Source organism: Temnothorax curvispinosus, unplaced genomic scaffold, assembly GCF_003070985.1.
Source record: "Temnothorax curvispinosus isolate PA1 unplaced genomic scaffold, ASM307098v1 QBEX01001322.1, whole genome shotgun sequence".
NCBI classification, from domain to species: domain Eukaryota; kingdom Metazoa; phylum Arthropoda; class Insecta; order Hymenoptera; family Formicidae; genus Temnothorax; species Temnothorax curvispinosus.
Genome location: NW_020211102.1, coordinates 56937 through 81146, shown reverse-complemented (window position 1 = coordinate 81146; position 24210 = coordinate 56937). Strand labels below are relative to the sequence as shown.

General features: G+C 37.8%; 2 protein-coding genes across 3 annotated transcripts in view; both read left to right on the top strand.

Moving 5' to 3' along the window:
- Window positions 1-428: 428 nt before the first annotated feature.
- Window positions 429-4181, top strand: LOC112462450 (condensin complex subunit 3). Its single transcript, XM_025028239.1, has 7 exons — window positions 429-641; window positions 987-1783; window positions 1864-2398; window positions 2480-2779; window positions 2915-3274; window positions 3350-3856; window positions 3994-4181. Exons 1-7 carry the CDS (start codon window positions 534-536, stop codon window positions 4108-4110), a joined length of 2724 nt encoding a protein of 907 aa, XP_024884007.1. The 5' UTR covers window positions 429-533; the 3' UTR covers window positions 4111-4181.
- A 2338-nt stretch (window positions 4182-6519) lies between these two features.
- The window catches only part of LOC112462478 (DNA-directed RNA polymerases I, II, and III subunit RPABC3), a 58604-nt gene continuing 40913 nt past the window's right edge, over window positions 6520-24210 (top strand). Inside the window, exon 1 of one of the 2 annotated variants that reach the window (XM_025028275.1) lies at window positions 6520-6615. In XM_025028275.1, the coding sequence (XP_024884043.1) occupies window positions 6543-6615 (73 nt within the window). In that variant the 5' untranslated portion in view covers window positions 6520-6542. Of the gene's footprint in view, window positions 6616-13718; window positions 14746-24210 lie in introns of those variants that run through there. The other variant, XM_025028284.1, reaches the window with a different exon arrangement.

Here is a 24210-nt window from a genome sequence, read left to right as displayed (position 1 = left end):
GTAAAATGTTTATTTACAATCCTATCTCGCACAAATCTCTTATAAATTTTACTGTCACAGAAATGTGTGATTTTATAAATTTCATCGTTTCGAATTTAAACTGGATATATGGATACACGCATACGTATATATATCTATTTAGGTTTCGTTGTGATATTCTTGCGTCATAATTTTAATAATTATTTATAGCGCTAATAAGAGCAATTGTGATGGAAAAATGTTGATATAATCGATTCCTACTTTAACGACTGACAATGTGACAATGAATAAAATTATTATTATATGTATAAGATGATAAACTCAAAATGAGTTCCGAAAGATGGCGATAAATTTAGTTGATCCTTTTAATCATTCGTCGATAAGAACTTGATTAAGCCTCATGGTCAATAGATGGCACTAATCGCACTGACACTGACGTGACTGACGCTTATTTGAAAAGTTAACGTACGTCTGTGCACAGGTCACAGGACATTTAGGTTGTAACGTATTCAGCTACTACGATTTTCTCGAGTTTCCTACATTAAAAGATAAATATGGCTCCGGCGATCAAAGATAGCATGAAGAACATATTTCACAAAGTGCAATTCAATAAAACCGACCATCAACAGTATATGAAGAGGCTCACAAAGTTGTACGAGAAGGTAAGTTTCTCCTCGTGAGTGCTCTTTGGCTGCGTTCGTCTTGACGCTTTCAGCGCTGAAAGCATCGCTTTATTTTCGTTTGATGTTCGATGTGCAACAAAGATAGAATGATGCTTACAGCGCTGAAAGCGTCAAGACGAACCCAGCCTTTGTGGAATGTTTTGATTTTGTATCGACTTTAGTACTCTCGACAGATTTATAATGATCTCTGTAATATGATTTAAAATTCATTTCATTTGATTATACATACATAACAGTTTAGAATAATATTCGCTTTGTATATACATATATATTTTATATCTTGTTGAAACAAATGGCATTTTATGATGTATTAATTTTTTTTAGGTCGATTTAAATACATTCTGGGAATATTTTGTCTGGTGTTTGAAAGTACCTCTTTCAACGTCGCAACAACATCCATATGTTGTAAACACATTAGAGTTTTGTGCTAAATTCTGTATGAGTTTCTATCGATCCTTGGAGAGTGAAACCACAGAACCGATGTCACCATTTCTCAACAGACTATTTGAATTTCTTTTATCGAGTCACAATGCTAAGGATAAAGGAGTAAGGTTTCGAATATGTCATTTTCTGAATATGCTCTTAAACTCCATGGGCGATAACGCTTTCATGGACGACAATCTATGTGACCAAATTACAGTCAGTATGATGGATCGATTGTTGGATAAGTCGCCTAAAGTCAGGGCACAGGCTGTTTTTGCCTTGTACAGGTTGCAGGATCCATCGGATGAACAATGCCCTGTAATAAAAATGTATCTCTTCCATGTATCTAAAGACCCAAATGCTGAAGTTCGTAAAGCGGTTCTCGCTACTATGGGCAAAAATCAGAAAACTTTACAAGCCGCATTGATAAGAACGCGAGATATCGATGATTCTGTGCGCAAGAAAGCATATGAATTTATCAGTAAAGTCACAGTGCGTTCCTTGACTATTGAGCAAAGAGAGCGTTTATTGAAGGATGGGCTCAAAGATAGATCTGAAACTGTTAGAACATGCGTAAACAATGTTTTATTGCCAGCATGGTTAAGATATTTCAAGGGAGAGTATATGAATCTTATTCATGCACTGGATGCTGGAATCGGAACAGAGACTGCAACTTTAGCTCTACGGGTACTATTCAAGTAAGTGTACATCATAAGCAAAATAACATACTGATAAAACTGGCATGTATATTTTATTAAATATTTTTTTTTCCATACAGAAACGCTGATTTAAAGATTTTATTGGCGCAAGTAACGATAGATAAAAATACAAGATTGATTCCATTGACAAGTTTAACAAATGAAAATGTTTTATATTGGAAGTGTATAATACAACATCTCCAACGTCTTTCCTGTACGGAAGAGTTGGAATTAATTATTCCAGAGTTATCAGAATTTTGCAAATATATATGCGATTTTATTACTTTCATATCTTCTCAATCACACGAAACGTGGGAAAAAGAGAGTCACAAGTTTATTTTACTACAACTTTTTGAAATATCTACAACATATGATCTCTCAGATGAGGTGGGCAGGAAGAATCTAAACGAAGTGATAATAAACACTTTAATGAGCGATCATTGTTCCACTAAAATAATTGAGTGTCTAGTAAGTCATTTGGCAAAAGTGATACCAGAGCCCAGTAATATGCTTAATGCTATTGCTAATGTTATTAGCGAGACTAGGTTACCTTTGAAAGAAAATGCAGTCACTCAGCAAATTACTGGAGAACAGCAGCATGAGAACAACATGCAAGTGAGTATTAAAATCCAGTGCTGTTAAAAAATGATGTATTCATAAATTATCTCTAATTCTTTTACTTTCTTTTTAATTTAGAAAGCTAGATTAAAAGTCGAGGTGTTAGAACTCGAAGAGGAATTGTATCAAGCGATCAAGGAACAGAATTTTCTACAAGCTGACAGCCTTAAAGAAAAGATTAATGCCTTGAAAGAGGAGATAAGTCGTTTATCTAAAGTACCCGAAGCTATATTAACTGAAGATAATATGCGGGAGGAGAAAAATGATACCGCAACTATGGTGAAATGTCTCGATATTTTATATGTTGCGATGCAATCTATTCGTGTATTAACACCCACACTCAGAAGTTTGATGTGTTTTGTTTTAAGTAGTCTTGATGTAAGTGTGCATAGATTTTATGATGTGTGTGTGTGTGCGTGCGCGCGCGCACGCGCGTATACATATATAATCAAATTTTACATTGTATTTTATTTATTGTCAGTTATTATAGCTTAATTTAATTTATCATTTTAGCATTCTGACGATAGTGTACATATACTGGCGCTAAAGACATTAGGCGTTTATTGCATTTTAGACAAAGAATTGGCTAAGAAACACATAATGATATTTTTTTATCAATTTTCTCTTGAGCAAGAAAATCAAGAGATATGGGTAGTCTCCTTGAAAGGAATATTCGATCTTTTACTTATGTATGGTTTCGAATATTTTGATATATTGCAATCCCCAGAAGAGAATTCCATGGAGAATAGATCTGAAAAGACTCGCTCGCTTTATACACATGAGGATAGTAATATTTCTATAAGTAAGCGGGCTGAAGTGGAGGAAGGCCCTTGTAATTTCATTAAAATCTTAACAGGATTGCTAACCAACGCGGTAAATAATAATATCTTTGAATTTCTAAAATTGAATAAAATGTCTATGCAGCAAATTATGTTTGAAAATTTACAGAATCAAGATTTACGCACTATTGCAGCGGAAGGGCTCTGCAAATTATTGCTTAACCAACGAATCAATAGCAGTAATCTAATATCGCGTTTGATAATTATGTGCTATAATCCAGTCAACGCCGATGACATCTATCTTCGTCAATGTTTGAGCTCTTTTTTTGACAATTTTATAACGTCCGAGGCACAAGAAATGCTCGAAGGCGCATACTTTCCGACATTACAAGTTCTTTGTAACGCACCGGATATTAGCCCTTTACGGGAGATTAATGCGTATCACATATCTAGATTTATACTGAGCTTAACTAGACGAGGATGTCAGAAAACCAACGGACAAACGTTTTATACGCACAACAACCTTGCGTTTGCTATACTGGCTGAGATCTTAAATCCAGAGAGCAAGATAGATAAAGAAATTCTTATTAGATCTTTGACAAATTTATCCATTCAAATCGAGGATGATCTGTCAAAACAAAATCTGCAAAGAGCTATCAAAAATGTCACGAAAATGGTATGTCAATTCTTTTCATATTTCTGTATCAAATCTTTCATATAGTTTATTAATTACAAAAATATTTATATTTTAAATACATATTTTGCTGATGTGATATACATGTGTATTAACTGCGATTTAACATCTGATGGCAGGTGATGAAATACGACAAACGATTGCTCAAATATGTTCAGCAATTCACACAAAAATTAGATATGGTTTCTGAAGGAACGGAAATTGATGAGGAGAGCGACAATGAAAACGAAGATTAAATAACGCACAATTTGTAAATACATATATACAGTTTGAATTTTGATATAAATTTATATTTTGCATCTAATAATATGCACTTATGTATTTGTTATTTTCTAATTCCGAAAATTTCGAAAATATTAAAATGGAAAAAAGAAGAAATTAACATCGAAATGTTTATAGAGTAAATAGTTTACAATATATGTATAATGTATATGTACATATATTTTAGATTAGAAAATTTTTTTACATTTTAAATAAATTTAATGTGATTATAGTGCTCATTTTAACATAGAAAAGAAAAGGACATCATGTTTGGTCTCTTGTTAAATTCTATCTAGGAATTATTTAAACTTGTTTAAAAAATTAACAAAGTAGACGAAGTAAAGTATGTAATTTCACGTAATAATACAGTAATTAATTATTTAACGCCTTAACTTTTTATTTTCGAAATTGTTGAATTTTGATGACTGTGTTGTCTCGTATGTGTGCATATGTTTATTATGTGCCGCGCATGCGCCAAAAGACCGGGAACCAATGAGCCTTCTACAAACAGCGACGATCGATACTTCAGTTCCGATTCGGACCACAGATGGCAGGAGTTATCTAAATCGTAAATGAACTCAATGCTCATTGGAAAAAAAAAGAACTCAATGGAAGCGTAGTCTACAGGACAATAGGATATGCGTATGTATGTATATGTATATGTACATACATACTATTCTAATATATTGTAAATTGTAAAATCCTAAATTTTAAGAATTCTCGGAATCTTGTTTTTTTTTAATTCTCGGAATTTTATATAGCGCGATCTCCTTACCGATTATGTATATATTATATCCTGATACTTTGTCGTTTTTTAAGATGCTGAATTTTCGCGAATCTAAATGAGCTATATCTTACGGAAATCTGTAATTTCATAATATAATATAATGTACCGCGCCGATATGTGTCATTACATCGAGGCACGATTTATGATTCTCCCCAAAACACACTCGTCAAAATTACGCGGCATCGCTGCGTAAAAACTGACGATGGTCCGCTTAGCGGCTTAGGCTCTCCCTGTTAATACGTTCGCGAGCCATGGCACCAAGGCCTTCCGAATAATCCCAGTAAGTGTCGTTCATTCTTAATTGCATCGATCTTCGGCTTATTGCCGGAACTGTTTCCTCGCGTAAACAATATACCTATGGCTTCGACAAATTTACAAGCTCACTCGCGTGAGCGTTTTCTCGTTTCCGTCTTTCCAAAACTATCGAGATCGCGGCGACCGCGACATTGATATCACGAATTGCACGTCACGGACGTAAATAGAGACGACGAAAGATCATCTATTATTCTATTCTTTTCGCGGAATCCATTATCTGATGTTTGAAATCAACGGGTGTTGTTCAGGTTTGTCAATAATGCATAACACAGTATAGTCTGGAAAGAAACTGACGCCTTCGTAATTCCATAAAATAACATTCTTCTATTTCCAGATTAGGAATTGTTTTTGATTCTTTCAGTAGGATAAAATATTAATATAGGAATTGATGTCTGTTAATTTATTTATGAGTTTGTATGCGGCTATGTAATCTTCAAAAGGATTTCCTTCAATATTTATTTATTATTGCGTATTATTATATGTATTGTGTAAGGAAGTGCTGTTAATTGTCAGTTTCTTTAATTGTGGTTTTTATTTTTGAAACAATTTATGTTATTAGCGCTATTTACTCGCCGCGAGAGGTCGGTTCATCTTTGATGAAGGATGACAAGATGAGTAACGCACAAAGGAGATGCGTGTGTGATTCATGAAAACATCGCAGATGTATTACATTATTACAGCAACGAAGTAAATAAAGATTATAGTTTCACAAGTTTCGTAAATTTTTAAGAATAAAATTTTGGCAACAAAATTACAGAAATAATTTTTACAAAACTTATTATGTTAATTCAGAAATGTGTATGTGTTAATTAAAGATTACAATTTATTTATTGAATTGTTTCCAGTATAATATCAGAACTTTTTGCCATCATATATTTTCGTTTGTAAGGTTTCTTTGAAAATGTTGCGGTCAAAAGTTCTTCTGTAATTGATTTTATATTTTGTAATAATCATAAAATTTTCTAATTTTAAAGTCGAGACAATGGCTGCATTCAGCATCAAAGAAAACTGTTTCGCAACAGTTGTAAAATTTGTAAATCTGATTGGTGTATGTTTTTAATTTCGGCCTTTTCGGCCGAAGCTAAGGGTTTACATACACGATACACCGATCAGTTTAACGAATTTTACAACAGTTGCAAAAAGTATCTTTCTGTAGCTGATTGCTGAACGCAGAGTGACGCAGGTCGCAGAGCCGCCAGGGCCAGGGGCCAGGGGGTCCCGGAACAGTTTGTACACACTGGCACGCGACATTTCATCTATCAGTCGTCAGAGTGCAGGGCAGTCAGTGAGTCAGTGTTTAGCAACATGGCGGGCGTGTTGTTCGAGGATATTTTCAACGTGAAAGATATCGATCCGGAGGGCAAGAAATTCGACAGGGGTGAGTCTATATCAGAGTTTACATTTCGACGTGTTCGTGTTTCGACTTGCCGCGGCGACTTGCGCGCACCATTTTCATTGCCAGAATGACAGTGTCTCTCGCGACTCGCGAGCTGTCCTGTCCGACGTCCGACCTTGCCGATAGCGCCGGCACGACGAGCACATGGCACATGGTTAACAGCTGAGTACTTTCGATTGCTCTCGATCTCACAAAATCTCTCAAACGAATCTTATCCGCTCCACCTCCGTTCCACTCCGCTCGCTATCACGGCCGATGGCTACGCAATGTTAATTAACTTAGCTTCTTATTGCTAGTGATTAACTGGCATCGAGTGTCATAAACAGGCCATAAACATGTAGAATAATTTTAAACCCTTTTCCTCCCCTTAAACAGGGAATACTCTTCTTAATCGAGGAATACGCGGGATGAAGGTCGGGATCAAACTGATCGAACCACGGACCTGTCACCCTGTCAGTGGTACATTCATTCACGGACACGCGGAGAAAGAGAGAGAGAATGTGTCATTCTAAATAAAAAGTAATCTCGCGCGCGATGCTGATCCTGCTCCTATTCGTCGATGGGCACAGTTGAAAACCGGCGCATCAGTGGCGTGTTATTTGAACACAGACAATAGCGGCTAAATAAGTGATGGAATTCATAGATAGATATTGTAGTTTTGCTATTTCTCTCTCTCTCTCTCTCTCTCTCTCTCTGTCGAAAATATAAAATATGTACACGGAATTTGTTTTGCCAAAGCTTTTCAACGCTCTTCATGATTTTCAATGTTCCTTATGAAGTAAAGATTCAATTCCAGAGAGAGATTTTGATTCTGTAGATATTGAAAACGATCGGCTAATTATTTCTTCAAATATGATTCTCGTTTGGAAAATTTCGGTTTTGATTTAAAAAACGATATTACGACTTATCGTTATTTTTGACAAGACCTGCGTCCGTTTTTTTCCTTCGTCCCGGAAGACATTTTTAAATCGGCGCGTTTGCGTACGACAGGTGTCGATACCTCCGCGTACTCATCTCGAAGGACCTCGCGGCCCTGATAACGTGGCCTTTCCGCTCTACGTTTTTGCCGCTCGCTCGTGGACCACGAGAGAGTGGAATTTGCAGAGCGACGTAGATCGGAGGAGGCGACCATGACCGAATTCTCTGCCGGAATATATTGGATCTTCTGTGGCTGTGTGTACTACGCCCTATCAACTTTGCCGCATAAAGATTATCGATGTATTAAATGACTTTTTTTTATAATCGACGTGTATTTCGAACAATATTTGGCAGAATGCTTCATTGAGAAAAAAATTGTTTGGTTTGGTACGGTTGACATTAGGATATTCGTCATATTAATTGTGTCTTTGAGATGAATAATTGATTTGAATAATTTGAAAAGTGATATATATTTTGCACGACTGACATATATGCAGCTGTATAAAAAATTTAACATTGATGTGTTTTCATACACGCATACTTTTGCTACACTTAATATTTTTTTCTCGAAATATATAATTCTACAAATAGTTGAGAAGAAGTAAAAGCACTCGTTGTTGATCATGTCCCCTTATTACTCTTATTAGAATCGTGCAAATTGCCATTAATTATGACGTTATAACATAATAACATAAAAATCGTAAGAATACATTACATAAATAGAACTTGAACAATTGAAAGAAACAGAGGACGGGTGCAATGGCGTAGTCATTTTCAATTGAGATAAAGATAATCCAAATTATGTCTACGAAAGTTCTCCAGTTGCCCGTAATCTAATGGTTATTTCTGCATGTACAGTTAAAAGCATTTCAGTACAGCTAAAATCCTAAATCTCTTCTCATGTTCAATATACATTATAGAACAACACAGAACTACGATACAAAATCGGTGTGATTGCTATCTCCGATTTAGATAACCCAGATTGTCAGCGACAGGTCCATTCGCGTACGCTCTTCCTCCCATTACCCTCTTCGTCTCTTTCTCTCTCCGCGTCATCTTTCATTCCGCATTCGATAAAACACGCTATTACCATATACGGTATATATCGACCAGCGAACGCTCCTCTCCGATTGTGAATTCCAAGTCGATAATTGGGTAGTGCCCATCGCTGGCTGACGAGCGACGAGCGAGCGTAAAACGAGAATGCCAAGAGCGAGGAGACAGGAGAGCGGGAGACGTCTCTCCTCTCTTTTTCTCTCTCACTCTCTCTTTCGTGAGGGATGGAACCGGGTGCTCGCGCTTACGACCGGTCGATGCAGCGAGGATGCCCGCAGCAGCAGCAGCAGCAGCGCCGAGCAACACGGCACTCACGTAATATGACGCTGCGTTGCTGGGCTGAAGAGAGAGAGAAAGAGAGAGAGAGAGAGAGAGAGAGGGAGAGAAAGGAGACAACGAGGATAGCGAAACCGCGTTGCGCGAAGTGCGGAGATCTGTGAAGCAGCCGGGACGCGCGAGTTACTCTGGTGGGGGTTGACACGGTCAAGGTCAGCCTCGGTTCTAAGGTCGTGGGGGGATGTCATCTCAGAAGGGGGAGCCTCTGAATAATACTCCCGTCTCTTTTTCTCGCTCGCTCCCTCCATTCCATCGTCTCTTTCTCGTTTTTGTGCGTTTTTGGCTTCGCTTTCGGATCAAGTCGTAAAGCGAGGACGAGCGACGAGCATCCTCCGTCTTTCTTTCTTCTGCTTTCGTTTTTCTTTTTTTTTCTTTTACGTTTGTGTGCGTGTCAGCTTGGACTCGTCCGTCCGCCGCCGACTGATGGAAGAGCCGTCTTTATTTCTTCATCTCGCGAGCTTTTCTCGCTTGGCCGGTACGAGGAACGCGCGAAATTCCGTTTCGCGACCATAGCGACGAGATGTAGAATGTTCTTTACACTCATACGAATTAAACGAGTAAATTAAGTAAAATTAATCTACAAAAGGTATCACTTTGTGTCTTTTAAAAAAAAAGCATTGGTTCAACATTGTCACAATGCTATTAATGTTATAAAAAAGTATAAAACGATGTAACGCAGTCCTGGTGCTTTAATCATCATTGTTGGATTACTGTTTCAAATGATTCGCAATAGTAATCAATTATTATTCATTCTCTTCGCTTTAAATATCTTAATTACTTTGATTACTGAATGGAAAGTGAAGCATTTCATTCATAATTTGCATCTTAAGATCGTAGGAAGCTTGATTATGTCTCCGGTACATTCGGGAGATGCAAGCTACGCGCTAATTTTTAAATCGGTTTTTAAATTTCATTGCTTTGGGGATAAGTCCATATGGATCGAGTGTAATCAGGTCCTGGCTATACCACACACCTGTCTTTATCCGCTCGAATCTGTTTCCGAGTGATCATTAAGGCAAACGGTCGTTCAAAGAGGTTCCTGCATACATTTCTACAAATATATCGCTGTTATAAATTATACATATGTATATAAACCAATTTTTAAATTAAGAGAGAGGCAAATATATAAGCAAATTATTATTTTATTAAATGTAAATAGCAAATAAACTATAATGTTCATTGTATAAATTGATCTTTGAGTTAAATTATCTTTTCTATTTCGATCGTTAAGATAGTGGGAATAATTTACTCAGGAAACTCAAGCAAATCGCCGATGAGCGATAATAATTTCCTCGTTCTCTCCAAGAAACGTGTGTTCTCGGTGTGTATGTTATTTTTAGATCCAGAAATTCATCACGTGCACGTACACAATGCGATGCGTAACCAAATTCTACGAACGACGCAAAGATTATAGTTTTGACTTTGAAAATTTTTGGTCACGCTTATAAAATTACAGTTCTGTCGATTCACTTTTGCACTCTAATAAAGTTTCTCACCTATTATATTTTTTATCTACGTATTATCAAAATTATAACAAGTATTAACGAACACAGATGTGCCTAAGATGTTTGACCGTTACATATTATCCCGTTCATCCGCACGTTACGTGTTTACATTTGCTGGCAATGCAACATGCGTAATAATAACTAGAGTTTGCCATATTCTTATTGTTTGTCTCTTTGAGTACATCAGCCGTTGAAATATGTATGTAGACAGTTATTAAGTTGGCGTTATTTTGACGCGAGCATTATTAGGGAGTGTGGCACGAAGGGGAAAAGAGTTAAAAAGAGGATTTGTAAAAAAAAAGTGAAATGTATATGAGACAGGACCATTTTATAAAACGTTTGGAATATAGAGTATGTATATAGTTTGAAAGTGAGTATGTATATATTAATAAAGACGGGAACGATAAAATCTCTCTTTGAATGATTCGGCAAAGTTATTTAAATATTAAATAACGTAAATAAAAATTAATAGATTTGTGCACACTGTTCCAAGCAGCCAAAGTGTAGAAGTTTTCCCACGGCTGAAGTAGCGAGAACTGACTTTCTAATTAGTTTCTATACACAAAATATAATTGATTAAGGATATGTTACAATGTACAGTATATAATACATTCATCAGCATGCAGCAGTATAATACATTGTTAGCATAATTTTCGCCAAGTCGTAGAAATGTAGAAGATTCATGCGCGAAGTAACTATGGTTGAGAACTATAATAATCGAATACATTGAATAATTGTATACGGTTAGATCCTACTTGAAATTCTAAATCAAATGCTTTACAAGTACCGACAAATAGTCCGATATTAACGCTTTGGGTATGATTGAGCTGGACGCGCGTACGTACAGCTCGTACCAGTTTGACCATGAAAATTTGACTAAAAAACGTGAACGTTCGTTCGATGAAACAAACGCAGATTAAAACAATTGAAAATATTCTTGCCTGACAGTGACAAAGTGTCAAGGCACAGAAAAGATCCACTATAGTAACGTTTTGTCCTAAAATAGTTAAAGGGTTAATGCTGGAAATGACGTGATAAATTTTGAATATCTCGAGGCGAGATATTTAAGTATTATATATAATATATAAATATAACAAACATGAACGCGTATCTTGAAATCCATTTCGATGTTTCAAGTTTTGCGACGTGCTGCACCGGGACGACTTTTGACCGCGCGCTAATGATTTCTTTAATGATCCAATTAAACGTAAGTGCTGCTAAATAATTAGTGGCTAAATCTTCATCGTATTATGGTGGTTTATGGTGGTAACACATAAAATATAATATACAAAAGAATTATGTCCGTGGAATCCGTGTATACTTAACGAAGGTTTATTCTCGACATTATTTTTGTGTGTGATTATAACTCCGATTACCCTTTTCATAAATCCGCCAATAATAGCCCCCTAGTTATCGATGTCGATGTGTCACGATTATTACGAGATACTTTCTTGAGAGATCGATTAAAAATTTCATGAACAATAATACATACAAAATATACATCTATTTCTCGATCATTTCAATACATACGTTTATTCGCGCTTTATTTAAATAAATATTAAGTAGACTAGTAATTTTTTTTACGTTTCTTTTTGTCTCTTCACGGTTTAAATATCGAGGAGAAGAAACGAGGGTTCGCAATTCGTCATTCATCATTCGTTTCGTACGCGTTCTTTATTTCACTCGGCTCGTTTCTTCGTTCCCGGTTCCTTTTCTCCTTGTCCTGGCTACGACGAGAGTGAGTCACGGAAAAAAACGGGGAAAGAAAACGTGCACCGAAGACGAAGGCTCTGTTCCTCCTCGTTTGCTCGACGATTAGTTCGTTTGTCAGATTAAATGGATACAGTGCTTCGCATTGTCCGATGTGTGTCTCAAGAATTGTTCCATTTTCCCTTATCTACACCTGAGGCATTGTTACGTAATCGAGAATCTTTTTTTCTCGAGTATTCATCCGAATATACATCACGTTTCAAATTTGATGGAAAATACACAAATCATATATCTATTGTTTAAATTTAACATTAACCTTTTTCTAGCGAGATTTCTGTAAACTAAAAATTCCAATGAAATCTCTCTCTCTCTCTCCTCTCTCTCTTTCATTAATAAATCTTATAATAAAAGGCTAATGTTCGTAGAAATTACCTTAAAATTGAGCAAGCATAATTATTTTTGTTAATTCGTGGGAAAAAACAAGTCGTTCTCACTGAGAAATATCAATATCTCGACCTTTTTATTAGGTGAAACGTAGGCGTTAAAGTTTTCCATTAAATGTCAATTTAAATAGTGGACGAAAATTGTACGGCGTGGTGCTGTATGAACGCTTGATTAACATGAGCTGCATCTAGTTAGGCTTACGCTATATATTATATCTTATTGATCTGGAATTCTAGAGTATCTAGACTCTAGATGCTTATGCTTTTATGTAACTTTGTGCGCGCGATCGGCTTAACAAGATCGGACTCGATGGCGAGTCGAATCGATGCCGTTATCGAAGTAACGGCATGAAACGAGGCGGTAACCGTATGAAGATTGGCCGAACGTTTATGCATGATAAAATGCAACGCGTCGTGCCGCACCGTGGCTAGAATCGCTGGTCGTTATTATACCAAGAGACTAAGCTATTATATTTCAAAATCTGAATAAATTACTCGCCAACTATGTCAAGTATGGATTTCTATTGTCAGCAATGTCAGCATATATCATGCCCGATTGGAATATGAATGAAATTTTGCTTATTTTATTAGCGATCGCGACCAGGCAGGTAGATATTGCTTTTAATTGTCGTCTCTATTTCAGAGATCATTTCGTGATCGTGACGAATGTTTTTCGAAAGTATGGTTTCGAATGAAAAAAATTATTCAGATTTCGCATAGTATAGTATATGCTTAGAGTACACTATATAGGTCTTGTTGCATTAGGAAAAAAGGTAGATTCGCGCGGCAGGACCTCCGGGCGTCATCCGGCGATCGCCGGACCAATTTTCTCCACTGTAGCCTTCTGAAACAGCAGCAGCAGCAGCAATAGCAATAGCAGAAGCAATAACAGTAACAGTAACAGCAGCAGTGTCGATGGCGATGGCGATGGTGGTGCCGGCGTGAAGCGAGCGGCGGATGTGCAGTATGTGCACGAGAGTAGATAAATGCGCGAGATCGCGATTGGCCGCGGCGGCACCGTTCAACCAATCAGCGTGCGCGGCCGCGAGTTTCGCGCGCGCGGAGCCGGTACTCCGGACTCCGGTTATCCGGTGGTACCGCGCCGGCCGCCGCGCGGTCGAGGCTGGTCGAGGCCGACTTGGCCAGTGTCGAGTGGCGTCGAGGTAACGCGCGAATCGGTGAGAAAAACTGACCGATAGATTTGTATGTAAGTACGTTACGAGACGCGCGGGGCGCTCGCAAATCAAGAATACGCGTCGCGGCTATCGGATGGGAGAAATGCGACACGTGGTTGTTTCATAACGATGCGCGATGGCGAGAGAGTGGACACGGAGCATTCGAATTCAAACGGAGCGAGCGAGCGACCGCGGTGAACGGGACGAGAAGGTGAAGTTCGCGATAGCGAGAGCGGGGGAAGAGAGACAGAGAGCGCGAGCGCACGATGGAGGCCGTTCGCAGATCAGCGAGGAGGACGGAAGAGGGGAACGGTTGGGTGGCTCCCCCTCCCCTCGGGAGGGGGGGAGCAAGAGGGAGAGTACCCGGCTGCCTTCAGTTTGGCGTTCGGTGTTGCTAGGCGCGAGCAGACGCGAGGCGCGAGGGTTACTCCGGCCACTGTCAGTGCCAAGGCGGCAGCCGGCAACCTTCTCTCGACCGCGAGAATCGAGAATCGAGCCAAACGGCAAACTCGCCTTTCTTTCTCGCCTCGAATTCGGCGAGTGTCGTGTCCATTGGTTTTCGCGGCTTTCTTTCTCTTCCTATCACCGTCTCTCCTGATCTCTCCAGCCCCGATGGATTTTCGAGAACGTTCCTCTCGCGAGCGAGCAGCGCGGCGCGGTGCGGGCGCCTGGTTGTCGAATGTCGAATTCGCCAGCACTGGCCTCCAGAGTCAGGCTTTCGTTCGTTCGCTCGCTCGCTCTCGCTCTCGCTTTCGGTCTCGGTCTCGGTCTCGGTCTCGGTTACGTCCGCGTAGTCGGTGTGTGCGTGCGTGCGAAAGGGAACTGACAATGAGCGTGAGCAGAGACACGCGAATCACGGGATGCTTGCGGCGAATATACGAGATACGACGCGACGCGCGTCGGCGCGTCTCCCTCGTCAACGATCGGCAATGATGGTCTTCGATTAACGCACGGCGCGGCACCCCGGCAGTGAGTATCTCATTTGATTCTTTTTATTTACGTTACGAACCGATGTCGATCGTTTCCGTTTTTTGCATTCGATACATTGTCGATACATTGTCACAATGCTTTATTTCAACGAAGCTTTCCGACGAAGGATATTGCTAATTGTCTTTTATAATATTTTCTGGCGTATTATACATACGTGTATGGTGTGTGGGGCAATTGACGAAATTGTAGCTCGCTCCTACGTTAATCGAACGAAAGGCGAAAATATTCTGCGGAAATGTTACCAATATTTGCATTTGTTATGAGCCAGATGTTAAGGATGTAAAAACTAAGGAAGTAAAAAGGAAGTAAAACAAGGAGCACAAGTATTCTCATTAACAATGACACGATGAAATATGGAACTTGTCAAGTTATGATGGATTTGGTAATGCATTGCGTGTGACGTCGCAATCGATACCTTGTGTATATATATATATATATGTGTGTGTGTGTGTGTGTGTGTGTGTGTGTGTGTGTGTGTACATATATAAATATAAAAGACTTTTGGGCTTAAAATGACTTATCTTTATAAAAATTCTTTTTTGTAACTAAATAATATTTACACAGGATTGATGAAAATTAAAAGAAAAGAAAATAAAAAACGTAAAGACAAATGTGAATATTTTAGGAGAGCTACAAGAGTAATTTTCAAAGCGATTTTCGTAGCAATATGGTTCCGGGAACTTGAACGCTATACGTTCTTTTTTAAGTCAAATACGCTGAATAGACGAGCTACACAGTTTTGTGAATAGAACATATAGAGTGATACGCAGATTGGATATGGTTTTAAAAAATCGCCCGCAAATTGAATCGTATATTAATAAAGAAAGATTACATCAACGTCTCGAGAACGGTTGTATTTCGACTTTGATAAGTTGGACGAAAAAATTTCACATTGCGTTTTGTTTTCGATTTAAACAAAACATATGTAAGTCAAGTAACTTTTACTTGGAAGTCGCGACATAATATTAGTTTTTCCAGTCAGACCAAAATCATTAATCAGTAATTATCCGTTATAAAGTTTGAGAGAGAATTACTTACGACTTATACGAGACGTCGTTAGATCGCCGTTTTTGTTGCGCGACGTTCTGTCTTTGCGGCGAGCGTAACCGAATGATATTTTCTTCCTTATTTGCGTTTCTGAGTCACCCGCGTGTCTGGTGGTTATCTATTCACGCGATCCGCCGCCGCCGACGCGCACTTGTGTGTTGCCGGTTATTTATTCGAACGTATGTAACACCGAACACGAAAAATGCTAGTGTTCTCACCTCTGCTCTGCTCTATGCGGGTAATTTCAACGAATAACAAATAACGTTGATAGAGAATATTATTGGATACTTAGAGATTGAATACTTACGTATACTTATCACGAGAATAAAAGTCAAAATTTTTATTTTTACTGCCTTTTTTTATCTATTTGCATTGCGTGTTACGTAAAGGTTATTCTACATAGAAGTCGTAGTCGTGAGTTGTAAGAAATTGACCAATCACATTCGAAGTTGAGGAGAATATTCAATCTGTGATTGGTCAATTTCTTACAACTCACGACTACGACTTCTATGTAGAATAACCTTAAGGGGATGCTGGAGCCGTCTGTTTTACCGGCATTTTTTGTCGGCACGTAGCGTCGTATTAATTTGACAGAATTAAAAATCTTTCTCCAGAATTGCAGTACATACATTAATGATTCGGGGAAACTCTGATTTTATATAGAAAACGAGAAAAAATTATGGAAGTACAGATTTCCTTATCCTACTTTTATCCCAATATGGCGTCTCGAGTTGCGGCGAGCTGTCAGCTCGTCACAAGATGTATTTCATATAAGAGATATACCATTGGTACGAACGCGAAAACAAGTTCCCCCGAATTGCACAACAAGAAAAACATCGATAAACCCTCCAAATCAAGATTTGGAAGCGTAATATAAAAGTATAATGTCGACGTGCATCGTGCGTATGTGTGCGTGCAATGTAGCGTGCTATTCTTGTCTATATCTTTGTCTATACAAGGACAGATATAGTTCGCCGGTCTTCTTTACCGACGCCGATCGAGTTCGAAAAAGGTTTGAAAAGGAAAGAAGTTTGAAAAAGGTAAACACGTATCGATATACTCGTAAAATTTGGAATTAATTGTTTTCAATACATCTAATTAGAATAAAGTTAATCTATACAAATATAAATTAATACTTATATGTATAAAAATAAAAATGTCAGATTAGTAACAGAAGTAAAGAGAAAGCACGTGTCGTGAATAATTATAATAAAATTAATTGGAGTATAATAAATAAATTTAACGAAACTAGGACTGATATATTACGCGAGATGAGAAATCGTCATTTTTCAGCGATGTTCCTAATAAATATCTATTGATGAAACAAAATCTCTCTCGTCATTTCTTTAGTTTGGCTGTGACAATTCTTCAGAGAATAGACAATAGATAAAAGCAAGAAATTCTGTAAATATTTAGAACGCACGATTAAATTTCGCGTCGAGCATAAATTCTTCGCGAATGTATTGATTAAACTATGGTGCGATTTCTGCGGATGCCAATCAGGTGGCCGGGCTCGTTCATCTCGTGAGGGGTATGCATGTCGATAACAGAATATCGTTGAATGTGCCGCTTACCAATTCCACTACACCTATCTTTTAAATAGGTTCGCTCGAGCCAGGGAACATCGAAGGGCCATTGTTTAAATCGCAATTCTCGCACGTCTCTTCTCTAATCTATATTTGACATTACGAGGATCAAAGAAAATCCTTTTTTTTTAACTTTTCGACTTTCCGTTGACTGTTTCAAATTGCAACGATAAATGCAATAACAATATATATATATATATATATATATATATATATATATATAACACATATATCACAGGAATAATTTTTATATAAGAAAGATATATGGCTTTAGATATATCGGGAAAGAGTGAGTATATATGTGTTTCTTTTTTTTGGACGACGTCAAGGACTATCATGTTTTACAATTTTACATTGAAATAAACGGCTTTCAATTGCCTAACATAGGTACACGAAATTACATTCACAATCAGACAGTGTCCTTCCTAGGCTCGATTCTATCCGATTGTCAAAATATAGATATATACTTACATGGAGGCTTATTTATTCAATAAAATGAGGAAAATATAGCGTGAAGAATAGATTTTAATACATTATATTTTGTTCTATAATTCCCACATTTAATTACTCGCTAATCATTTTTTATTGTCTTAACAAGTTTTTCTACTAGTCATATAATTCTTATTTTAATTTTCTTTCAAGATGAAAATGATAAAAAAACTCTTCGATAGTAAAACTCTTCGCGCGATAATTTTTTAAGATTATTGATATATACGTAAATTTTATTTCCAAACATTTTAACGTCAATAAATTTTTACTTAATAGTTTTACCGTTTGAATCTCTGTAAACTTTCGAAATCGAAATCATCAAGTACTTACTCTTCTCTGGCATAGCACGAGTAATTCTCGTATAACTGTATTGGTTTATAAAGAGAAATTCTAAAAATATCGAGTATTATGAGTGATTTTGTTCATTTTGATCAATCGATTCCGAGCTAAGCCGTGACCGCGCCACCGCACCACCAACACCGCCGCGGCCGCACCGCAAAGATATGACATAATCGAGCGTCGTTTCGGCTACATTTTTTCTTTGCACGTGGCGCGATTTGAAAGACCGTTCCCCCCCCCCTCCCCACCTTGTCTGAGATCGGTCCCTCGGGCGGTTGACCTTGAAACCAGCTGACAAACCGAGGAAGACGAACGAGGAGAAGGCGGAAGAGAATTGCGCAACGCTTCGAAATATCGTGATTTTGAGACTGGCCATCAAGATCCTCGTGTAGTCTCTTTGTCTCTGGTAGAGAAGTAAATATTGTCGAGTCTAATGCAACGTGTGTAAAACTATAATAAATGTAGATTCCTGTATTTTTGTCTTCTAAGATTAGTTTATTGCTATTAATCGAAATTAAAGACATCGTCAAAAATATTTCGTCAGAAAGTCGAAACAACTTTGACTCTTATATATTCTTGAAAAGATAATATTATACAATAAGTATATTCCGGAATCATTGAGATTCTTAACACTGCGCGGACACCGTGGGCCTTTTACGGCTCCTGATGGTGAGAACTCTGCGTTGACGGTGGCGACGTCACTCTCTCCTCTCACTCTCTCCAATGGAGAATTCTGTCTTGTGACATGTTGACAATCTATTTTGTTGTGCGTGCTATTTCTTTATTATTTGCTCTGTGCTTGTGCTCTAACGTTTAACGTATTCGTGAAAGTCGTAAAATTGGCCGAAAAGTAAGATTTGCATGCGGAAGGAACGTTTTCACCTCCTTTCACAGTCGTTAAACGGCTGTTTTTCCCGTATGTTTAGGCTTCGTTTTATGGCTGTTTGTTTATTGTCGAGGGAAAAGGGTAGTTTTTGGCCAATTTTGGAAGTGTTCTGAAACGATCTATAGTGATGTTTTATTGAAATGTCTTTTTATTTGAAAATGGCATGCACAACAAAATTGGGTGTTTTCCTCGCCTCGATAGTAATAAGAATCCAATATGGCCGCGGTGACTACCCAGGAGCCTTAAGGTACAGTCGATTTTTTATTTATTACTCCCACGGGAAGGGCTTCAGCGCTTTTGGCAAAAAAATTACAACATTTTCAGCCTCTGTAAGTATAAAAATCACTTTTTGAAACCTTAAAGATGATACATGAATTTTTATAGATTTTTTGTAACACAGAAACGCTTTCAAAAACCCTTTAGACTTAAAAGTATCCCAGGATGTCTGGGCGAGTGTTAATCACAAATTCAAATAGGTTTTTCATCAACAAAAGTTCAAAATGTCTTAACAAAATGCCATTATTTATCAGAATTCTTTAATTACTAACTAAATTTATAAGTTATTATTTATATATTATGATTAATATATACGTTACATTTACATCTTGAAAATTAAGTGTATTAATTACTACTTTGTACTACTAAAACTATTTTATCGTAATTATTGAGTGACATATCGATTTCCGATCTGCTCTCTCGAGCTTGTTTTGTTCGCGGAACAATATTTGCTTTAGCATTCTCTGCGTTCGATATTCTCGCCGTGATTCTTTTCCGAATTGTCCATGGCTTGACAATGATCAACACTTTATTAACGGCTTTATTATCGTATACGAAAAATCTATCTTTGCGCGGTACGTATGCGACGTAGATGGAAGATTCGGTTTCTTTCCGAGGAAGAGTCTGCGATATTTTACGACTCGACAGACACATAACTCCTTCTTGACCACCAAAAAGGTGCGACTAGGTCACGAGACTGATCGTAAGTTTTTATTTCGTGAGAAAGAAGTAGCTTTATCGATTCGTACAGTTGCAATTATTCTTGTTTTCTAATCGATATTTGGCCAATTTGATTTTGAAGACTTGTAAACATTTACGTTGCATCGGTAGATAGTTTTGGTAATGAAAATTTAGAAATTTATTTACTGTACTAGAAGAAAAGAAATGTGAAGAGACAGTAACACTTGGTAAGACGAAGAGTGAGATTAATCGATATTATAGAAACAAAAGGCGCATTTATAGTAGTATAGGTATAGTGAATTAGTTCACGTTCATCGCAACACATATATCAAAGCTTTCGAAAGAGCCGGAGGTATTCTATATTCTCTTCAAGTGTACTTAATACATCGTAAAGATTCTTATGGTACGGTATATGTGTATGTAATAATCGAAATGGCGAGAGCCATTCGTGCGACTCGCGAAATAGCAAAGAAACAACGATGTAATGTTTGTTACTCGTTGCAGAAATGAGATGAAAGAGAAAGGGAGAAAGAGAGAGAGCGCGAGCTAGGCCATCATCATAGTCTGAAAGCGGCAGTAGAAAAGACGAGGTGGTAGCGGGCAGCAAGAGGAGAAGACGGGAGGGCGGGAGAAACCAGATGGGAAGGGGAGTACCGAGAGAGGATGGAAAGAGCGCCATGTTCGCCCTCTGACGCTCTTTTGAAGGTCAAGGTTTTCCGCCCCTCGTTGACTCAGAGAGAGAAAGAGAGAGGGAACGTAGGGAGAGAAAAGGGGAAATAAACGAGAGAGAGAGAGAGAGAGAGAGTAAGACATATACTCGCACACATACATACATGCACACGCGCGCGGGGGGGGGATAACTACGGTAAACGGTGGAGGATGGTTTAGTCGTAAGAGGGATGAAGAGAGAGCAAGAGAGAGAGAGAGAGAGAGAGAGAGACATCGTAGGGAATATGTAGGTGGGTGTCGGTCGAGGGTAAACTCTAGGACAGAGAGGGAGGACTATAGAGGGTAGCGAGAGCCTGGTGCCCAGTATTTATAGCGCTTGCGAACCGGTCGATAACGGATAGCGACATTGCGCAGTTGGGAAACCCCTGCGTCGAAGCCTGCCCACGCATATCGCCCTCTTGCCACCCCCTCGCTGTTTCTACCAACCCCTTTCGCTTTGACTCGATCTTTTTCCCCTCCCGCCCATTCCTTCCTCTTCTTTGTCTCTTTATTAGCAGCTTAAATTTAATTTTTACTTCGACGCGGAGAGTAAACGTTTAATTATCTATTGTGTCGTCCACCCTCTATATAATTTTTCTTTTTTTCAGGTCTCTTTATCGGTAGATTTATTTTTATCCTTGTTAGTACTAACTTATAACTATACTCCTGTATTCCATATCTTCATTTTTTTATGTGTACCGTTTTGAGATTTTGTGTAGTCTTAAAGCATGAAACATATATAGATCAATCTAATTCTTCAGTTGCAGATTTTTTGATCAATTTTCAGTTAATTTTTCCTTAAACATTAAGATATTTTGAAAGAGAAAGAATGAGATGATAAAATCTCTTAGAACTTGCTATTTTTCCATTCTTGTTTGTACTTAATTTTTGCTGAATATTTCTAAATATTTTTAAACGTTAATTCTTAAATATATCTTTAGGTATATACATATTCGAACTTCTAAATATGATCCTGAAATTTTAGGTGAGTCCTGAATCTTAAATTTTTTAAAACTTTCTCGAGAAGCAAGAATATTTTATTTTTTGTTAAATTAAAATGTCCTGGCGTAAATAAAGTCCTTTGGTATTTCATACGTAGTTATTGGATGCTTGGCAAGAATATTTCCTCATATCTTGATTAATAACGGATTTATACTTTATCTTGATGCGTCTTTACGTATCTTTAAAAAACTTTTGTGTTTGTTATATTGGATATCATCAACATTAAACTTACACTGAGAAAAAAATGTCGTTAATTTGACTAAACTCGTTTAGTTGTAGTGATTTGTTTAATGCAAATATTAATATATTTAAATCAAATATACGTGAGTAATATTAAGAAATTCTGAATTTATTTCAATATAATATTTTTTGAATTAACAAATGTTAGCTTGACAGCCCGTGACCGCTGCATTTAGTTAAATCAAATAATATTTCTTTGAATCAACGATTTTTTTTTCTCAGTGTACCTTTGTAGAATTCTTAATAGCAAATTCAAAGTGGAGATTGCTGTGCTTATTCATATGCGTTTTGTATCAAACACGGCACGTTTGTCGTCTTTAAAGTACCATAATGTAAAAACTCTAATAACTTTCTTTATGTTTCCCTCTCGTCTTCTATATATCTATCTATCTTTCTTAAATATTAAATAATTTACTGGCAAACTCATTGTGAGCATGTTACCTACTCTACTCATAGTTCTAAGTATAGCAACCTTATGTGTATTTTCGATGCAATTCATGGGGCGCTTTATCGGAAAATGACCGAATGGCGTGGCAAGAGGTGTTAAATTAAAACCGCGATCGATTATCTAGAATAAAAACTGTTAATAAAGATCCAGAGTGATTCATCGCGTACGCGTAATAATTTCGCCATCACATTTTATTCATAAAAATTCTTATAGTTAAAGAATTATTAAGTATTAGATAAAAGATGAAATATGTGTATGTGTGTGTTTGTGATGTGATTATATATTTATCTTTTGAATGGTAAGCGAATATTTGGCACATGGAAGAGTTTTTCTATTTCCCAAAAAGGTAACGTTGTACTCCTAAATATTATATTTGTGATAAATATCTATATTTGTGAAAAAGATATACATGTATATTACACACATATTACGAGAAATTCTTCCTAAAAGTCCACATATATATAGGTACAGATACATATATGATTTATACATGCATTTCAAATTTAAGTTCTACAGATATTTAAATAATTGTTCAAAAAATAGAAATTTTCTTTAGTTTCTGGCGCGTTAATAATATTATTTTAGAAATATAATTTGCTTGGATGATGCTAATGTGCTCTCTAAATTTTTTCGAGTGAAATATCACTCTAATCGAGTGGAAATTTACTCGAGCAAAGAGTGAAAATGGAACATATCTTATTGAGTGAATATTGACTCGATTTGTCGAGTGATTAGATCACTCGCGCGCTCGAGCGAAATTTGACTCGTGTATTTGAGTGAAAACTTGCACTCGATCAGAGTGCCTTCTTCAGGTGTCTGATTTTGCTGTTCGCTCGTTCTTAGAGTAAAGTTTTACTTAAAAGGCGAACATGTTTCTTAAGACTCACCACATAGCATTTCTACCTGTTATTTTAAAACGTTGGTTAGGTTAATTTGCTAAGGCCCAGTTGTTCCAACCTATTGGTAAACTAACTAATAGTTAGTTTAAGGAAAAACGAATCGGGAAGCCGTGAGTTGCAATGCGGTCGCACGCGAGGAGGAGGCTCTTCGTCGGTATCAGGACACGATGCACGACGATCCCATCCACGAGGAGGCGTCGCGAAGCCGTCGCGGCTACGATCTGTGCCCGCGGAATCACCACCGTGCAAGCATGACCGCGACGTCGGTGACGAGCCTGACGGTGAGCACCCGGGTGTACGAGGGTCAGAAGCCGGGCATCTCGGGTCTGTGGAAGGCCGTCAAGGTCTTTCAGCAACACTACACGGACAACTTCGTGCAGGCGATACTGGATGCCCGGGCGATCAGCTGACCGGCTGCACCCTCGTCGTCGGCGGCGACGGACGGTTTTATGGGAGACTTTAGCAAATTAACCTAATCAACGTTCGAAAATAATAGATAGAAATGTCGTGTGGTGAGGTTATATCAACCTTAGGAAACATGTTCGTCTTTTAACACGATATTCACAAAATCCACGCACTAATATCCACAATTCTTCGAAATCTTTAGGTATAAACACAAATATACATCACGTAAGCCCGACATTGTAACATGGCACGTCTCTTGCGCGGGCTACGCAACTGAGCCATTCGGTTCAAGTAAATTTTCACTCGACCCGAGTTGCTCGGAACCAGCGTACCACAATTTACTCCGACACTTCGAGAGAATAATTAAGATTATTTTCACTTTATAGTTCGAGTCACAGATTTCACTCGAATCGAGTGAAAATAAGTGTAAAGTCACTC